This window comes from Pleurodeles waltl, chromosome 6 (assembly GCF_031143425.1).
Source record: "Pleurodeles waltl isolate 20211129_DDA chromosome 6, aPleWal1.hap1.20221129, whole genome shotgun sequence".
Lineage (NCBI taxonomy): Eukaryota > Metazoa > Chordata > Amphibia > Caudata > Salamandridae > Pleurodeles > Pleurodeles waltl.
The window spans coordinates 758193891-758212877 of record NC_090445.1 but is presented as its reverse complement, the minus strand read 5'-3'; the positions used below and the strand labels follow the sequence as shown (position 1 = coordinate 758212877).

The 18987-nt window shown below is 43.5% G+C and overlaps 1 protein-coding gene across 2 annotated transcripts in view; it reads right to left on the bottom strand.

Moving 5' to 3' along the window:
* The window catches only part of NRAP (nebulin related anchoring protein), a 337786-nt gene that overhangs the window by 37221 nt on the left and 281578 nt on the right, over nt 1-18987 (bottom strand). For both annotated transcript variants that reach the window (XM_069239330.1, XM_069239331.1), the window contains one exon: nt 2532-2639. In XM_069239330.1, coding sequence (XP_069095431.1) covers nt 2532-2639 — 108 coding nt within the window. The remainder of the gene's footprint in view (nt 1-2531; nt 2640-18987) is intronic.

Genomic DNA, 18987 nt, shown 5'->3' with positions numbered 1-18987 from the left:
GTAGTGCATTAGCGCCCTGAGGATGGAGTATGTATGCAGTGTTGGCATCCTTTGAATGCATTGTGGTGGGTAAGGCCTTTAGGATGTAGCGCACCTGTATGTCATGCAGTGTCTTACTCGGTGTTTTTATGATGCAGTGCAGTGTTATAGGAATGAAGTGCAGTGTGGGATTTGTCCTCTTTGATACAGTGATGTGCCTGGGATTACTGTCCCGGCTATGTGATAGATTATGGTATCTTACGCTGTGGTGCAGTGGGTTGTCTCTAAGATGCAGTGTACTGTGATGTGCTAATGTCCTCATGATGCAGGAAAATACGATGGTCACATGCAATTTACTCAGTATCCCTGCAATGCAGTGTACCCTGCTGGTTTAAAATTTCTAGATATTCAGCTACTTTCCAATGTCAACCACAGCTCCTCTTCTAGGGACTCCAGTGACCCTACACATAGCACTCCATGTACTACTGTGGTAGTAAGTTTCATCTGCAGGCCTCAATGCACATATCAAGATACAAGGTGTGGTGAAACTTTACTCGACAAGATAAAGATGTTTTTTCTTTTGCTGTTATCCTCTAACTGCTTTTTAAGTATATTTCCAATATTTCAAACAGGTATCTATGCAGCTCTGGAAAGTGACTTGATATCTTCCTCAAAGCCCCAAACTCTTTTCTATTTTTATTTTAATTTTTTTTAAACACATAGGTTTTCTCTTGTATAGCAAAGAAGTATATGTTAATATGCACAGAATCAATGCTAAACTCTCCTTTCAGAGCATATGACTAATTTGTTTGCAGCAAATATCACATAAACAGGGTCTTACTATGACTTTCATGCACCACTTAAGCTGAGATAAAGATGGAGGGCCTGCTTAAGGTCCTGGAGGGGTTACTACCAATCTGCTGCACACCCAAAAACACTGTCAGATCAACGATATTCCGCCCACCATATTTAGATGTTTGAGGCTGAGTGGCAGACCGCCATGCCAGAGTGCTCTTCATAGCCGTCAGGTGTCGGGTTCCTGCCAACCATATTTAGATAGTCTTGCAGGCAGTGTACTGCAGGTGGATTGCTGACGGAGAGAGGCCATTGCTGGACTCAATGGACATCGGACAATGGCAGTGGCTATGGAATAGAGATAAGTCGCACTCGCACACACACACTGTACCTTAGCCACATGTGTCCAACTGCACAACACACCATATATTCACCATTATTCATTGCCATTCCAACACCACGCAACACGTACATGTCAAAAATGCACATTGCCATATATCCATGACACAGCATACACACCATGGACACTGCATCCACACACAACACAACCATAATGACCAACACAACTACATACTCATCTATACAAACACAGTCACACTCATGCGCAACTACAGACATCACCACAATAACCTCCCCACAACAACACTCACCTGGATGTTGAACACACCAACACAACACGCAACCAAACATACACAACAACATCAGACCCACATGCAAGTGGTACACATTCTGACACTAAGACATCACCCACTCCAGCTCCCTACACCTCAGCCAGCCAATCACACAGCACATATACATACATGTACAGACTGACACACACTACGAGAAGCACCACATTACAAGTGCAGGCCCACTTTCAATGTGCACACATGGACACAGTTGACAGTTGACAAATACGACTGTGCTTTCACCAAAATGATAGATATGCATGTGTTTGACATGGTGTCTTGTAGCATTGTGTCCCCATCCGTGTCTGACCCCATTGTGTTCCCAACATATGCATGTCATGGTATTTAAAAAAAGATTTCTGTGATATGTATATGACTGCAGTTGTCCCGAGCTCATATGCAGTGCCCACACAACCAACACAGCTAATGCAGGTTTCCCACCTTTAAAGACGGCAATGGGGGGGGGGGTTGTATTTTCTTTGTGGTCAAGGTGGCAGCAGTGATGAAAGATCTTGTCCAGTCGTGTCCAGTCAAAAATGTAAGGGGAATCAGGAAAAAAGGTACGTTTTTAGCTCATCGCCCCCCCCCCGCAATCTGCCAACTCAGGTATGGGAGTTGGACTGCCACAGTTGGCTTGGATGTAAGGCACATCCAAATATGCACAGCTGTAAAGGTGGCTGGAGTCCCACCACCAGGCACTATTTATTACAGCGCCATCGATGCAGGTGGATTTTCTTGGCGGAGACGACAGGACTAATGATGGACTTTCACCCATAGGACCACTGACATCTAAATCTGGAGGACCGACCACCAAGATGGCTGATAGTTGGAACCTTACCACCAACCTCTAAATCAGATCCTAATTACATCTGTGTTTTAAAAGCATATACCATTGCCACTGGATTAAACCATTGTGGTTGGAATATCCTTTTACAGAAGGATTTACCAGAATGGTCATGTGAAGTAAGACTGGCCAATCTGGGAAACAATGCATCTTGTTTTTGCCTTCATGACTATTGTGTGGTGCCTGACAATGCTTAATTGTTAAGCATTTGAAAGAAGAACACATTCAAAGTCATTTCTACTCACATCACTTGCAATATCACCGGATGCCTTCGCTGTCTGGAATGGAATTGCCTCTGTCGTCAACCGGTATCCTTGGGCTCGTAGACTATGCCAAGACTCTCTGTATTTGACCTAAAAATAGAATTACAGAATATTAGTTTACCACCATAAACATACATGCAGGGACAATCTTTCTTACTTATTGAAAGCAAATATTGTGATAGTGACAGTGATAACTACATCAGTAGACTGAAAAAAGATGCAAATAACTCCCTATGTATACAGACGTAAATGCATGGGTAGATGATAGATGATGGAGACTAAAGAGAAACAGGTAGAAGACACCCAACTGTTCTAGGAGAACAGATGCCATTCTGAACTGAGTCATTAGATTATTAGGCACTTCCCAGTGGTGATGGTGTCCTGGGAATTGTAATAGCTGTCTGGCGGTGCTTCCAGGGCCATTCTGACCGTGGCGGTTTCCCGCCAGTTTTCCCCTGGCCCAGGGAATCCTCCATGGGGATTCCGACCCCCTTCCCGCCAGCCTGTTTCTGGCGGTTTACACCGCCAGAACCAGGATGGCGGGAACAGGTGTCGTGGGGCCCCTGGGGGCCCCTGCACTGCCCATGCCACTGGCATGGGCAGTGCAGGGGCCCCCTAACAGGGCCCCATGAAGATTTTCACTGTCTGCTTTGCTACTGCACCCGTCGCACCCCTGCAACACCGCCGGCTCCATTCGGAGCCGGCTTCTATGTTGCAGGGGCTTTCCCGCTGGGCCGGCGGGCGGCCTTTTGGCAGTCGCCCGCCGGCCCAGCGGGAAAGCCAGAATGGCATCCGCGGTCTCCTGACCGCGGAGCGGCCATTTGGCGGTGACCGCATGGCGGGCGGCGACTGCCGCCCGCCGCGGTCAGAATGACCGCCTAAATGTCATGTATGGCATGCAGGGTGAATTCAAACCAACCACATATGGGACACAAATATATGTTTGCCAGAAACACCACTGTGCACTGGCTGGGCTGTTGTTTAAAAGTACTTCTGTAACATCAACAAATCACCCATAAAGTGTGCCTTGCAGGCCCACAGAGCTGGATACTTAATGTACACAAAAGTGGCAAACAACATATTAGAAAGATTATGCTTTTGCAGTGACTAGATATTCAAAAGCTCTTTTCACTATGTAGGTCCAGCTGAATTTTACATGAACATACCTAGGTTCATTAAAAGCGTGATTTCTATCTTTGCCTGAGAAAATTCCAGCAATGTAATTCAAAGTTGTTTTCTACTTACTTTTGAAAGCCACTTTCATCGTGAAGATTGTTTTATGATATTATTAGTGGTATAGTAACTTTATATAAATGCACTTGTGGCACCTGTTTTGCCAATCACCTTACATCCAGAGGCCCAATAAAAATCCCTGGTTGGAGGTACCAACCCTGCTCTGCAGAGTATAATGACTTCTCCAGAGGATAATCATCTGGCCTTTGGCCCAGGATGACAGGCGTCTCTAAACAACTGTCACATTAACAATCATTCTCCTGCCTCACAGCCCAGACCTGGAACAGCTACCTCTCAAACTCAGACAGATCGCATCACTAAAGCAGTTCAGGAAGGACCTCAACACCTGGCTTTTCGATTGAGCAGCATGCACACAAACAGCACATTGAGATCCTACAGCTGATTAGCCGCGCTTTAGAAATTACTGATTGATTGAAGCTGAGTTGGACAACCCCATTCTCCATCCTGACTTGTGCTTGTGGAGGAACATGACCAAAGACTGTATGCGATAGGTGATAGTAAGGGGGTAAAATGTGGCATCCTCGAGAAGTATGTACCAGGCAGCCCACAATCTTTTTTATTATATTTAACAAAGATAGCGGCCTGTATGAAGAGCAGGATGTAGGATTGTTTTGGGGTTTCAACAGAACAGTGAGAACTGACTCCAATGTGGATGAAGTAAGTTTACCCTTAATTATTACTACATTCTACATCTCTAGCAATCTAGGAGACAGGAGATTTATAGAGGCTTTAGAGAAACCAACCTAGAGGCCATCCTCACCCAGAGACTTGCCACTGGGAAGACTCATTATAGTTTTCTTAACATCTTCGATTGATATAAGAGTATTTAGCAGCTCATGGACTTGAGCTTCCAGCCATGCTAATGCACCATGGTCCAGATAACATGTGATATCTTTCGCAGCGTGACAGATGGAGGAGGTATAAAAAGTCTCATAATATTTACAAAAGACTGGCATGATCTCAACAGAATCAGTCGTAATATCCTCGTCCTCATTGGGAATACTGGTGACTCGCTTGTAGGGTCTAGATCCTCTGGTGAGCAAGGAGAAAGTCCTTTCCTCGTCAGTCACCCTCGCCAATTGGCAAACACAGGCCCTCTGGCCCAAGTAGAGTACATCTCGATCCAGCTCTTCCCTAAACTCAGATAAAGTCTCCTGCTGTTGGGCCAACATACTACTATTCTTAGAAGCTGCATAATCACTTTCAGGGATATGGAGCTCAGGTTCGAGTTGGTCCAATCAACACCAACCTTTTAGAGATACACATTCTCCTAATGTAGGCCTTGAAGGCCTCCCAGAAAACTGACATCCTCAACCATGTGGTCATTGAACTGGAAATATTCCGTAATCGGCTCTTGTATTTCTGTTATAAAAATGGCTGGCATCTTGTAATTTAGTACTGAGCAGGGGCCAACAAATGAAATAGGGTGGGGGGATTGGCTATCCAAAACCAGCTTGACCAGGGAGTGGTCTGATATAGTACGGGGTAGGACTTCAAAGGGTCTAATCATAGAGCAGAGGGTTTGTGATATCAGCCACATGTCCAGTCAGGATGACATGTCATGCACAAGAGTAGTATGTGTTTTCATGGTTAGTCGGATATAAAACACACCATACAGCACAAAGTCACACATGTGCATCACTTCATGTTAAGCCTTGCCAGCTTTCAGCAAAAGAACATGGTATTTTGGAAATGGAGTCTACTGACAATGGAAGGGTAGCATAATCCCACCCTAAAATTGTGGGCCAGTCTATATATTTAGCGGAGAGGCTGAGAATTTCATTTAAAAAGCCTGGGTAATCCACATCTTGGCCACAGAGATGAAAGGTAGTAAGTGATAATCCTCAAGCCTAGCAGTCACTGTCACCACTCTGCCCACTGTGTCTTTAAGCGTATCAAGAAATGTGAAGTTGATGGACTTTCTGACAAGTATAATCATCTCACATGCATAAGTAGAGTATGAGGAGACTGTGTGAGCCCCAGGTGAATACAAAAGTGGGAAAGCCCACTGATAAACAGTGTATCTCCTGCAGAAGAGCCACATCAACTCACCGGCAACAGGAGTAAGCAAAGATTTGGCAAGCTGTGTAAGGATTATTCGCCCCACAGACATCCCATGTAATGAAAATTATGATGTATGGGTATACGGAGCATTTCGAGGTCTATTGGAATCATACTCCTAAAACTAGTTAAATATGTGCATAGAGCAAGTGAAACGTCAAGGTTCCAAGTAAATGAAAGACCCAACCCACCCCCTCCAATGCCAACTTCAAAGTTAGTGAGAACTCAACCCCACACAAACAAAACCCAAACCAGGGTTCCTGCAGTTCGGAATTACTGCATTGCTTAGGGTGGGGCCAAGGAGCACAGTTGAAACGCAGAAGAGAGGCCACATCATTTTGTAATTTTGACCAAGGTTAAATTGCCACCATATGCCCAATAAAAATGATTCACACCTGCATATGTACGTATTTATATATGCACTCTCTATAAACAGAAAAAAAGCGTGCTAAAAAAGTAGGAAAAACATGAAACCAACCTCGAAGATCAGGATTGAGTGCTGATGGGAACAATGAGGGAAAAGTATAGCGGGGGCAACTGATGGGACAGAAGTAAGCAGTTATAGCTATCCATGGTACAGCAGGATAACCACTGGAATCATCAGCAAACAGATAAACCCTTTAATCATAGTCACTGGGGGATCAATGTGTCAGGGCAGCAAACAAATGAATGAATACTGAATACAAATAAACATAGTAGTGGCCCTGCACTGAGCCACCTTTTAGACAATACCTGGCCACTTCTTAGACAACATAAGGCTGCCTATTAGACAGTTAAGTACACACTACTTATAGCCCATAGTACTTGAGTGGGCAGTATAATAACTGATGGTGTACCTGTGCAATCACTGCACACAACACTTGAATGCCAGGTAAAGTCAGCAAACCCCAGATGAAAACTTTGGTCTCTTTTTGGGGAACCACACAACGACCAGACCAGACAGCTATGCAAAATACCCCCATCCGAGAAGCAAAAGGCATGGTCTCGAAAAAAGAAGAAACATCTCTTACGAAAAATGATTTGAAGTCATGCCTTCAAGAATTACTCAACAAATGGAAAACAGATTTGAAAAATGAACTCCATCTAACAGCAAGCTTTGGGAAGCCATCTCATCCATACGTAAAGACACAGATCAACTTAGAGACAGGCTAATGGACTTGGAAAAATCAGTTCAAGCTTTAACACAGGTAAACGTGGCCCCAAAGATATGATTCAAACCCTAGAAACTAGGTGGACTCGTTTGAAGTGAAATGTGAAGATCTGGACACTAGGACAATATAAGAGAACATATTGGAACACACAGAGGGAACAGACATTACTACCTATATTGGGCAGTTCTTCACCCACATACTGCAGATGAAAGAAGGATAAACCAACGGAATTGACAGAGCTCACAGGGTGGGGCCCAAGTCCAATACTGCCAATACGGAACACCAAGACAGTGTGGTTTAACTATCCTCATACTCGCAAAAAGAAACAATTCTGCAGGAGACAAGGAAAACGTCTCCCACTTAATGGAGCCGACATGCCTATATTACTCCAAGATCTTTCTCAAACCATCCTAGAGAAAAGGCAGAAAGTAAAACCACTAACGGACACTCTAAATGCTGCTAAGTTCAGATACTGATGGACCTTCCCATGTGGTCTGGCATTTACAATAGCAGGGAAATCTCATCATTGGCAGAGGGACTCAGCTTTAAAACCCAGTCGGTATGAAACAGAAAGGAATCCAACCTGGAAAAAAATGCTCAGAGAGCATTATCCACTCCCACTGCGAAGAAGCACAATGGATCAACTAAAGCAAGTTGGAAAGAAACCGTGACATCCATTAACTCAACATTAGTATGCTACCTGGGGACTTAAATGATATAGGGCCACATGTATCAATCGGATTTGCCTTCGCAAACGGTGCGAATGGCCGATTGCGAATGCAAAAATGCCTTTCATTATGTATGAAAGGCATTCGCTATGCAAATTCAAGGAATCACTAAAATGGCGATTCCTTAAAATTGCGAGCCCGTTTAGAGAATCGCAAATTGCAATTCTCTACATAAGAAATCGCAATTAAGGAATCCTTATTTGCGATTACTTAAGCAAATGTATCAAGCGTTTCCTTAATGCGAATTGGGCATTAAGGAATCACAATTACCACCATGTAAAACTTGGTGGTAACCATGTGCAAACTTAAAAAATGCATTAAAAATGCATTTTTAAAATTGACATGCAACGCACACATGCCCATTTGGCATGTGTGCGCCTTACATGTCCTGAAATATTTTTGGGGGTGCAGCAGAGGGGGCCTTAGGCCCCTGGCACCCTGGGGTTTTGCATTTCCTAAATTGCGAATTCTAGTTAGGAATTCGCAATTTGGGATATGCAAAAAATTAGCAAATATGGGCCTACAGGCCCATAGGTGCGAATGGGGTCTGTATCGCAATTTGCAATTCGGTAATAGCGTTTGCGATTTTTAAGAAATCGCTATTACCGATTCGCAAATATGATACATACCATTTTGCAACTCAGAAATAGCGATGTCTTAAAAATCGCTATTACCGAATCTCAAAAGGGTTAGATGATACATCTACCCCATAGTGCATTAACTGAAAGAAGGCATACTATTACAATGAAGAATGATGGCTGAGAAGTTTCACCGTATGCAAGTAATATAGAATAGATATTATCTGCAAACTTTTATTAAAAGCAGAAGCAATAGTGAACCCATTAAGGCAGAAGTTGTAACATTCCAAAAAACCCACTTAAACAGAGGTAATTCCTCCTGATTCCATTCTAAACATACAAACCAATATCGCTCAACCGCTAATAATAAAACCTGCAGGACTGCAATCTTACTAACCAAGAACTCTGACATGCTGGTCAAAGGGGGCACCGATTATGACTAGCAACACTACGCACTGAATGAATCCAAAGATAGATTCCTAGAGAAGATCCTTAGGAGACTCATGGGCTTCAAAGATGAGTCGATATTACTTACTGGGGATTTCAATATGGTTTTACAATCAATGTTAAAAAGGTCAACATCTAATTGGACCACAGCCAGGAAAACAGCAAAAGAAACACAGGGCAAAATCAAAGAACTAGGACCGGGTTGCGTGCAGAGGAGAGTGGAATCACATGGTAAACATTACACATTTTATTCAAATTACATCCTATTAAAAGATCAATATGGTCTTTTTTGCAAGAATGACTGAATGTCTGACACAGGAATTGGAGTCATTCCAGGTTCTGATCATGCCCATGTGTGGCTTAAGTTATGGGCCTCGATCATACAGACACCAATGATGGAGGTTTGCAAAATATCTACCCCAAGACTCAGTTGATAGAGAAGAGATAGCCACAGCTGTAGATGATTATATAGCTGTGAGGATTTGGGTTTTTAATTTGATATGGCTGAGGAATACACTTGCAAAAACTGTCTTGGATCCAGTCAGGCTCATTTATACCACCATTAGCTCAACCCTGGGTAGATGTGGCTCTGAGCAGCAAGGCGTAACAAAGGAACTTAGGGCCTGATTCAGACCTTGGCGGACGGCGGAGGCCGTCCGCCAAGGTCCCGCCGACAAATGACCGCACCGCGGTCAAAAGACCGCGGCGGCCAAACAAACATTTCCACTGGGCCGGCGGGCGCTCTCCAAAAGAGCGCCCGCCGGCCCAGCGGAAATGCCCCTGCAACGTGGACGCCGGCTCAGAATTGAGCCGGCGTAGTTGCAGGGGTGCGACGGGTGCAGTTGCACCCGTCGCGTATTTCAGTGTCTGCAAAGCAGACACTGAAATACTTTGTGGGGCCCTCTTATGGGGGCCCCTGCAGTGCCCATGCCATTGGCATGGGCACTGCAGGGGCCCCCAGGGGCCCCGCGGCACCCCCTACCGCCATCCTGTTCATGGCGGGTTTCCCTATGGTTTCCCTATGGAGGATTCAATCGGGCAGCGGTAGACCGGCGGGAGACCGCCGGTTTACCCTTTCTGACCGCGGCTGAACAGCCGTGGTCAGAATGCCCTTGGGAGCACCGCCAGCCTGTTGGCGGTGCTCCCGTGGTCGGTGACCCTGGCGGTCACCGGCCGCCAGGGTCAGAATGACCCCCTTAGTGTAAAGTATTTAACAATAGTAAACAACAAATTAAGAAAGTCACACAATACAAAACCAGGACACCAATTTATAAAAATAGAATATAGTTTTCTGGATTTATAGAGACCTTAATGAGCAAAATCCACTGCAAAGTTCCAGGGATAAAGATTTTAGGAGATAATATTACTTTTAACTGCAACTGAAAACAAGCATTGGTCATCAAAATGTTTGTAAGAATTAGTTCTGCTACTCTGGCCCAGCTTGGGTGACCAAAGGCAAGAAGATGGCAGTCTAAGGGCCAGAAAGGATACTTTCGACCCTTACCTAGCCACCAGAGCATTCCTAAGTTGAGTTCCAAACCTTACAGGACAACTGCAGTAGACTTCAATGGAGTGGTCCTGATTCTGAGGGTACAGGATGAAAAGATGCTCAAAGATGCTCTTGTTGAGGTGGAGTCAATGGTGTACCTTTGTGGTGAGTCCTCTGTCCACAAATGATGTGGGGCCCCTCTAGCCACAGCGGGACGGGGTCTCACAAAGTCGTTGCATCGCGGTTGGGGCAAACTACTGTGGCAGGGGGCTAGTGTCCCTCTGAGGTCTAGCAAACTCGGGTGCAACTTTTGACCGTTGAGGATCAGTCACATTGGGCTCCTGGCAGCAAGCAGCAGAAAAAATTTAGAGGTAGCTACCAACTTGCATGTTTGGGTTTCTCCAGCTTTTTTTGATCTAGTTCCAGGAGATCAGACTAGTGTTCCTTGGAGTCACTGCTTTGATCTAGGCCCCAAGCCAGGATGCACAGGCACAGCCCAAACTTTACTAGCCCAAAGTGCAGAAGATGCAGTCCTTCTGAAGGTACAGCTTCTCTTCTTGTAGTGTCAAGGGCAGCAGGGCAGATATTCTTTGGTCCTTTTCCGAAATTCAATTCGATCTGAGGGGCAGTGTGGCAGGGGTGCCATATTTATCCACAGGGTCACTAGCAAATGGGTTACGAGGTCCCCTCCCGTTTGGCAACAAGTCTCTTGCTATGTGGAGCATCTGGCTATACCAGAGTGCACTATTCTAGTCATTCTCAAGATGTTGGGACCTCTCTTTGGTCATCAGGTGCTTCGTAGCCCACTGTGAAGGTTTGGCTCCATGAGGGCTACACACCCATGCAAGAGCTGGTTTGGGCACTGTATGTTTCTCTCTGCCCCTGTCTCGAATTTATGTACATGAACAAAAGGCAGCCATCTCAGGAGTGTTATCCCCATTTGCCCTTCAAAGGTGCTTCCCCTTTGAATGTCGCCTTTTGGGCCAAGACCCCAACTGGCCATCCTGGAGGAGATCACACCTCACTCTGCAGCAACTGCCTCTGGTTCTAAGCCTGGGAGTCATTCACGCATCTCCTTACTAGAGCAGATCTCCACCTAAATTGGGAACTTCCCAGAGTTCTCCTTTGTTTTTTGCAAAATGTATGCGTCACTCTAACCCTGAAAGGGCCTTGGTTTGATATATATATATATATATATATATATATATATATATATACATATATATATATATATATATATATATATATATATATATATGGAAAATGTCACTTACCCAGTGTACATCTGTTCGTGGCATGTTCCGCTGCAGATTCACATGCTGTGCATAGACCTGCCATCTAGTGTTGGGCTCGGAGTGTTACAAGTTGTTTTTCTTCGAAGAAGTGTTTTGGAGTCACGGGATCAAGTAACTCCTCCTCTTCGGCTCCATTGCGCATGGGCATCGACTCCATGTTAGATTGTTTTCCCGCAGAGGGTAAGGTAGGAGTGAGAGAGTATAAAGAAAAGAGATGTCCATGCAAATGGAATAGAGATATATATACATATGTACAAATTAATGTTTAAACTTAAACAGCTACAGGCTCCTGGGGAGGCGGGAGGGCGCATGTGAATCTGCAGCGGAACATGCCACGAACAGATGTACACTGAGTAAGTGACATTTTCCGTTCTATGGCATGTGTAGCTGCAGATACACATGCTATGCATAGACTACAAAGCAGTTTTGCCTCCCATAAGCGGTGGTCAGCCTGTAGGAGTTGAAGTTGTTGAAATAGTGTTCGTAGCACAGCCTGTCCTACTGTGGCCTGTTGTGTTGCTAACACATCTACACAGTAATGCTTGGTTAATGTATGGGGTGTTGACCAAGTGGCTGCTTTACAGATTTCTGTCATTGGTATATTTCCTAAAAATGCCATTGTTGCTCCTTTTTTCCTGGTGGAATGTGCTTTTGGTGTTACTAATAGCTGCTTTTAGCTTTTAGGTAACATGTTTGGATGCATTTTACTATCCATCTAGCTAGTCCTTGTTTTGAGATAGGATTACCAGTATGTGGTTTCTGGAACGCCACAAATAACTGTTTGGTTTTCCTAAATGATTTAGTTCTATCAATGTAATATATTATAGCTCTTTTAATGTCCAATGTATGCAGCGCTCTTTCTGCTACAGAGTCTGGCTGTGGGAAGAAGACTGGGAGTTCAACTGTTTGATTGATACGAAACGGTGATATCACCTTTGGTAGAAATTTTGGGTTTGTCCGAAGTACCACTTTATGTTTGTGTACTTGTATAAAGGGTTGTTCAATAGTGAAAGCTTGGATTTCACTAACTCTCCTTAATGAAGTAATTGCAACTAGGAATGCAACTTTCCATGTTAAGTATTGAATCTGACATGAATGCATAGGTTCAAATGGTGGACCCATGAGTTGTGTGAGTACAATATTTAGATTCCACAAAGGTTCTGGGGGTGTTCTTGGTGGTATGATGCATTTTAGTCCTTCCATGAAGGCTTTGATAACTGGGACTCTAAATAGAGAGGTGTGTTGTACATTTTGCAAATACGCTGAAATAGCAGTGAGATGTATTTTGATTGACGAGAAGGCTAAATTTGCTTTTTGCAGATGAAGCAAGTAATTTACAATGTCTTGTATTGATGCTGAAAGAGGGGCAATCTGTTTAGATTGACAGTAAAACGCAAACCTTTTCCATTTGTTCGCATAACACTGCCTGGTAGTGGGTTTTCTAGCTTGTTTAATTACTTCCATACACTCTGTTGGAAGATGTAGATATCCAAACTCTAAGACTTCAGGAGCCAAATCGCTAGATTGAGTATTGCTGGATCTGGATGCCTGATTTGTTGTTTGTTTTGTGTTAACAGTTCTGGTCTGTTGGGGAGTTTGATGTGTGGTACTACTGACAGATCTAACAGTGTTGTGTACCAGGGTTGACGTGCCCACAATGGTGCTATAAGTATGAGTTTGAGTTTCTTTTGACGCAGTTTGTTGACTAGAAATGGAATGAGCGGGAGATGGGGAAAAGCGTACGCAAATATCCCTGACCAGTTGATCCATAGAGCATTGCCCTTGGATAGAGGGTGTGGGAACCTGGATGCAAAGTTTCTGCATTTTGCGTTTTCGCAGGTGGCGAATAGGTCTATGTCTGGCGTTCCCCAGTGATGAAAGTATGTCTGAAGCACTTGGGGATGAATTTCCCACTTGTGTGTTTGTTGATGATCTCAGCTTAGAACATCTGCCAATTGGTTGTGCATCCCTGGAATGTATTGTGCGACCAGCTGAATGTTTTTGTGTATTGCACAATGCCAAATGTTTTGTGCTAGAAGGGACAGTTGCGATGAGTGGGTCCCTCCTTGTTTGTTTAGGTAATACATTGTAGTCATGTTGTCTGTTTTGATCAGAATGTGTTTGTGAACGAGAAGAGGTTGAAAGGCTCTGAGTGTTAGGAATACGGCTAGCAATTCTAGGTGATTTATGTGAAGTTGTTTGTGTTTGGTGTCCCATTGTCCTTGAATGTTGTGATTGTTGAGGTGTGCTCCCCATCCAATCATTGATGCATCTGTTGTAAGTGTGGTTTGAGGCACAGGGTCTTGAAATGGCCACCCTTTGTTTAAATTTGTGGCATTCCACCACTGAAGTTATATGCGTGTTTGACGGTCCATCAACACTTGATCTTGAAGTTGACTATGTGCCTGTGACCATTGTTTTGCAAGGCCCTGTTGTAAGGGCCGCATGTTTAATCTTGCATTTGAGACAATGGCAATGCATGATGCCACCATGCCCAACAGTTTCATTACAAATTTGACTGTGTACTGTTGGTTTGACTGAATTTGTGCTAATACATTGTGGAATGTTTGTACCCTTTGTGGACTTAGGCTTCCAAGTACTGTTTGAGTATTTAGTGTGGCTCCTAAATACTGTTGAATTTACGCACATTGCAAGTGGGATTTTTGGTAGTTTATAGAGAACCCTAGAGTGTGTAGGGTTTGTATTGCATAATGTGTATGGTTTTGACACTGTGTATGATTGTTGGATTTTATTAGCCAATCGTCCCGATATGGAAAGACATGGATGTGTTGCCTTCTTAGGCAGGCTGCAACTACCGCAAGGCATTTAGTAAATACACTGGGAGCTGTTGTTAGCCCGAAGGGTAACACTTTGAACTGGTAATCTTTTCCCCGTATTACAAACCTGAGATATTTTCTGTGCGCTGGATGGATGGGTATGTGAAAATACGCATCCTTGAGGTCTAATGTTGCCATGAAATTTTGTTGTTAGAGCAGTGAGACTACCTGTAGTGTTACCATGTGAAAGTGTTCTGATAGGATGTAAAGATTGAGAGTTCTGAGATCTAGTATTGACCTCAAGGTCCCATCTTTTTTGGGAATAAGGAAGTACAGGGAGTAAACCCCAATCCAATCTGATTTTGTGGTACAAGCTCTATGGTTTGTTTGAGTAATAGTGACTGTACTTCTTCTTGCAACATGGAGATGTGTTGGGAGGAGAGTTTGTGTGGTTTTGGAGGTATATCTGGGGGAATTTGTGCCAATTCTATGCAGTAACCATTGCGGATAATAGACAATACCCAGTTGTCTCTTGTAATGGGTAACCAATTTTTGTGGAACGTTTGCAGTCTTCCTCCCACATGTGAAGTGTGATGAGGGAAGAGGTGGAGAGAGTCACTGTTTTGACTGTGAGGAATGTTTTGCTAGCTGATATCTTCCCCTCCTTCTGGGGAATTGGCTTTTATAAGTTCCTCGAAACCCACCTCGTTGGTATTGAGACTGGTAAGATGATTTGGATTGTGAGGTGGATGCCTCAGGTATTTGTGCTCTAAAACCACCCCTGTATTGAGGTTTCCGAAATGAACCTCTGGATTGTGTAGTATACAGAGCACCCATGGCTTTAGCGGTGTCTGAGTCTTTCTTCATCTTTTCAATGGCAGTATCAACTTCAGGGCCAAAAAGCTGTTTCTCATTGAATGGCATATTAAGGACAGCCTGCTGGATTTCAGGCTTAAACCCTGATGACCGAAGCTATGCGTGTCTCCGAATAGTAACAGCAGTATTGATTGTCCTAGCTGCTGTGTCTGCTGAGTCTAGGGCTGATCTAATCTGGTTGTTAGTAGTAGCTTGCCCTTCCTTGACTATTTGCTGTGCCCTCTTTTGTTGGTCTTTGGGGAGATGCTGGATAATATCTTTCATCTCGTCCCAGTAGGCCCTATCATACCTAGCCAGTAGTGCTTGGGAGTTGGATATTCTCCATGATTGGCTGCTTGCAATGCTACTCTTTTGCCAGCAGCATAAACTTTTCTGCTCTCCTTGTCTGGTGGTGGTGCATCACCAGATGACTGAGAGTTGGCCCTTTTCCTTGCTGCACTCACAACTTGTGAATCAGGAGGCAGTTATTGAGTAATAAATGCCAGGTCAGAAGGAGGTGGTTTATATTTTTTCTCCACTCTGGGAGTGATGATCCTGGCCTTGACTGCTCTTGAAATATTTGATGTGCGTGCTTTAACATGCCTGGAAGCATGGGAAGGGACTGGTAAGTAGTGTGAGTGGAGGATAATGTATTAAAGAGAAAATCATCCTCAAAAAGCTCGGTGTGCATGGCGACATTGTGGTATGATGCTGCCCTAGCCAGAACTTGAGTGTATCCAGTGCTAGCTCCTGGTGGTGATGGTTTGGAAGGATAGCAGTCTGGGCTGTTATCCGGAATGGGATCTGGATCATAGAGAGCCCATGGATCAACATTGTCCTGTTGTGAATCTACAGAATGTACAGGACACTGTGCAGGTGTTGGAGTAGTAGTTGGAGAGACAAGCAGGTGAGGAGAATGAGGAGGAGACTGATGAGGTGAAAATTGTGGAGGTGGAGATTTTTGCTTAGGCCTTGGCACTTTAGCTGGTGGATGATCAGTGTCCAATTGTCCTTGAAAGGCTAGCTTCCTCTTAGTCTTCAGAGGAGGTGCAGTTATAATCTTGCCAGTGTCTTTATGAATATGAATTCTGGCCTGCCTTTCATCAATGTCCTCCATTTGTGTAAGTTTCTCAGAAAATCTATGGCTTTCTTTAAGTTGTTTTGAAAGTCCATGCTCTTCTGTGTAGTTGGGTCTTTTCAGGCTCCGAAGCCAGTTTTCTTGGGATTACTAGGCCGGGAGTGGATGTTGGCCTCGGCTCCGAAAGCGATTTTCGAGGCTTCGACTCGATGGGTCGGTGTTTGCCTGTTTCGGAGCCAGTGCTTCGGCTCAAGTCCGAAGGCTTCGGTGGCGTGGCCTTTCTCGGTGCCGAAGTTGTTGTTTGGTCACTGGAGATCTTTTTGTGGGTCGAGCCATGGCCTTCTGGCAGTGGCGTTCCCTAGGCCTTATGTTTGGGCTTGGATTGGACAGGGGCAGGCGTACTCACGTGCTGTCCTGCCGTTACCGGTCTGTCCTCCTCGGACTCCTGCTCGGAATCAGACCCTTGGACGGAGACTGCATGTGCATAATCTCCTCTTCCGCCATGTCGAGACGTTCGGTGCTTCTCGACGCCATTTCCAACCTTCGCGCTCTTCTGTCTCGTAGAGACTTCTTCGAGCGGAAGGATCTGCAGGCCTTACAAGTATCCTCTCGATGGTATGGAGACAGACAAAGATTACAGACGAGATGTTGGTCTGTATATGGGAACTTGGCGTAACACCGAGGTGAGGAGCGAAATGGGGTCCGGTCCATCAGGCTTCCACGCAGTCGGCCAGACCAGGCCCGAGTTGGGCACAAGTGCCCTGAAGGGCGAGTAAAGAAGTTGGATCCGACGGTACCGAAGTGTTGATGAGAGATTATACGCGATCAAAACAATACCGATTAATTTGTAGAACTTTTCCGACTCGAACTAACTGAGCGAAAAGAAACACGTCCGAACCCGATGGTGGAAAGAAAACAATCTAACATGGAGTCGATGCCCATGCGCAATGGAGCCGAAGAGGAGGAGTCACTCAATCCTGTGACTCGAAAACACTTCTTCGAAGAAAAACAACTTGTAACACTCCGAGCCCAAAACTAGATGGCAGGACTATGCATAGCATGTGTATCTGCAGCTACACATGCCATCAAACATATATATATATATATATATATATATATATATATATATATATATATATATATATATATATGTACATATATCATCCAAAATACTTCTTAAAAAGAAGACAGTGTCGCAGCCACTTACTTGCTACAGTCCCAGTGTTCTTTATTCAAGCAGAAAAGCACTGAAAAAGACAAAACTAATATTCTCCGACGCGTTTCAGGAGTCTCTGCTCCCTTGATCACAGAGATATTCAGAAACCCTTTTCCCTTTCCATTATAACTAACATAATAAACATAAAATGTGGACTACATTTACTATCAAAAAACAGTGGCAGCCATCTTGAAACCGAAAATCTTACAATAACCAGTGTAACTAAAAATTTAAAATTAGTGTGACTTACTTAAACCCACAGTTACTACATGTTATTTACTCCTCCTTATACTATGAATAAACTAATACGATCTACCTCAATATATATACACACATGTCTTAATAGTTCAATTATAATTTCTCAATACTTATTCATTTACCAATATTGTAAACCGGTTATTACCTATACACATAGTCATACCTCATATGAGAATACTCATCTTATTTATATCCATGTATTTGTGGGTAATCCAGCAATACCCTGGAGATACAATAGCTCTTTTGCTTCTTATTTAATTTACATCTTCAAATAGAATCAATCATCGTGTTTCTGTCCGTATATTATAAATAGTCCAAGTAAACCGTTACATCCTTCCTATCAATCATGGAAAGAAAAGAGGGTAAAATTAATTAATTAATAAACAGCAAAGCTTCGACATATAATTCAAACCTATTAAATTCTAAATACATCTATATTACATAATCAGTCAATGTAAATGCACCGATAATTCTTCATCCTTATTCAGACCCATAGGTTCCATTGTATTACAATTAATAATCAAACTCGATTCCAATTTTCTTAAGTCCAGCGTCCTATTGCCACCTCTTGTTTTCAATATGACCCTATCCAAGACCATAAATTGTAATTTACTTTCATTTTTATTGTGAAATTCTTTGAAATGTCTCGCCACAGGGTAAGATTTATCCTCATTTCTAATTGCTCTAATATGTTCCAAAATGTGCTTCTTTGCTATATGTATGGTACTGCCAATATAGAATTTATTGCAGGGACATTTTAGAGCATAAACACAATAGTGTGATATACATGAAACATGCTTTCTTATTTTAAACAATTTTTTTGTCCCAGGAAATAGTACCTCCTTGCAATTGGAACTATATTTACACGCCTTGCATTTACCGCATATGTAGAAACCTTGAATAGGTTGTGTTTTCTCATTCCTAGATATTTAAACTGTGGCTTAGCATATCTTTCAAAGACCTACTTCTTCTAAATGTAAAAGCCGGGTATTCATCCAATAATTTACCTATATGCTCATCAGTCCTAAGAGCTGGCCAAAATTTTACAAATGCTTTCTTAATTTCATTTACTTTGTCATGGTATGAAGTTATAAATCTTATCTTAATATTTTCCTTCTTAATATCTTGCACCTTTTCTACCAAAAGGTCCTCCCTTTTGGTCTGTCTAACCCTCATCACAGCTTTATCTATTACATCCTGTGAGTAACCTCAGACCAAAAGGGAGGACCTTTTGGTAGAAAAGGTGCAAGA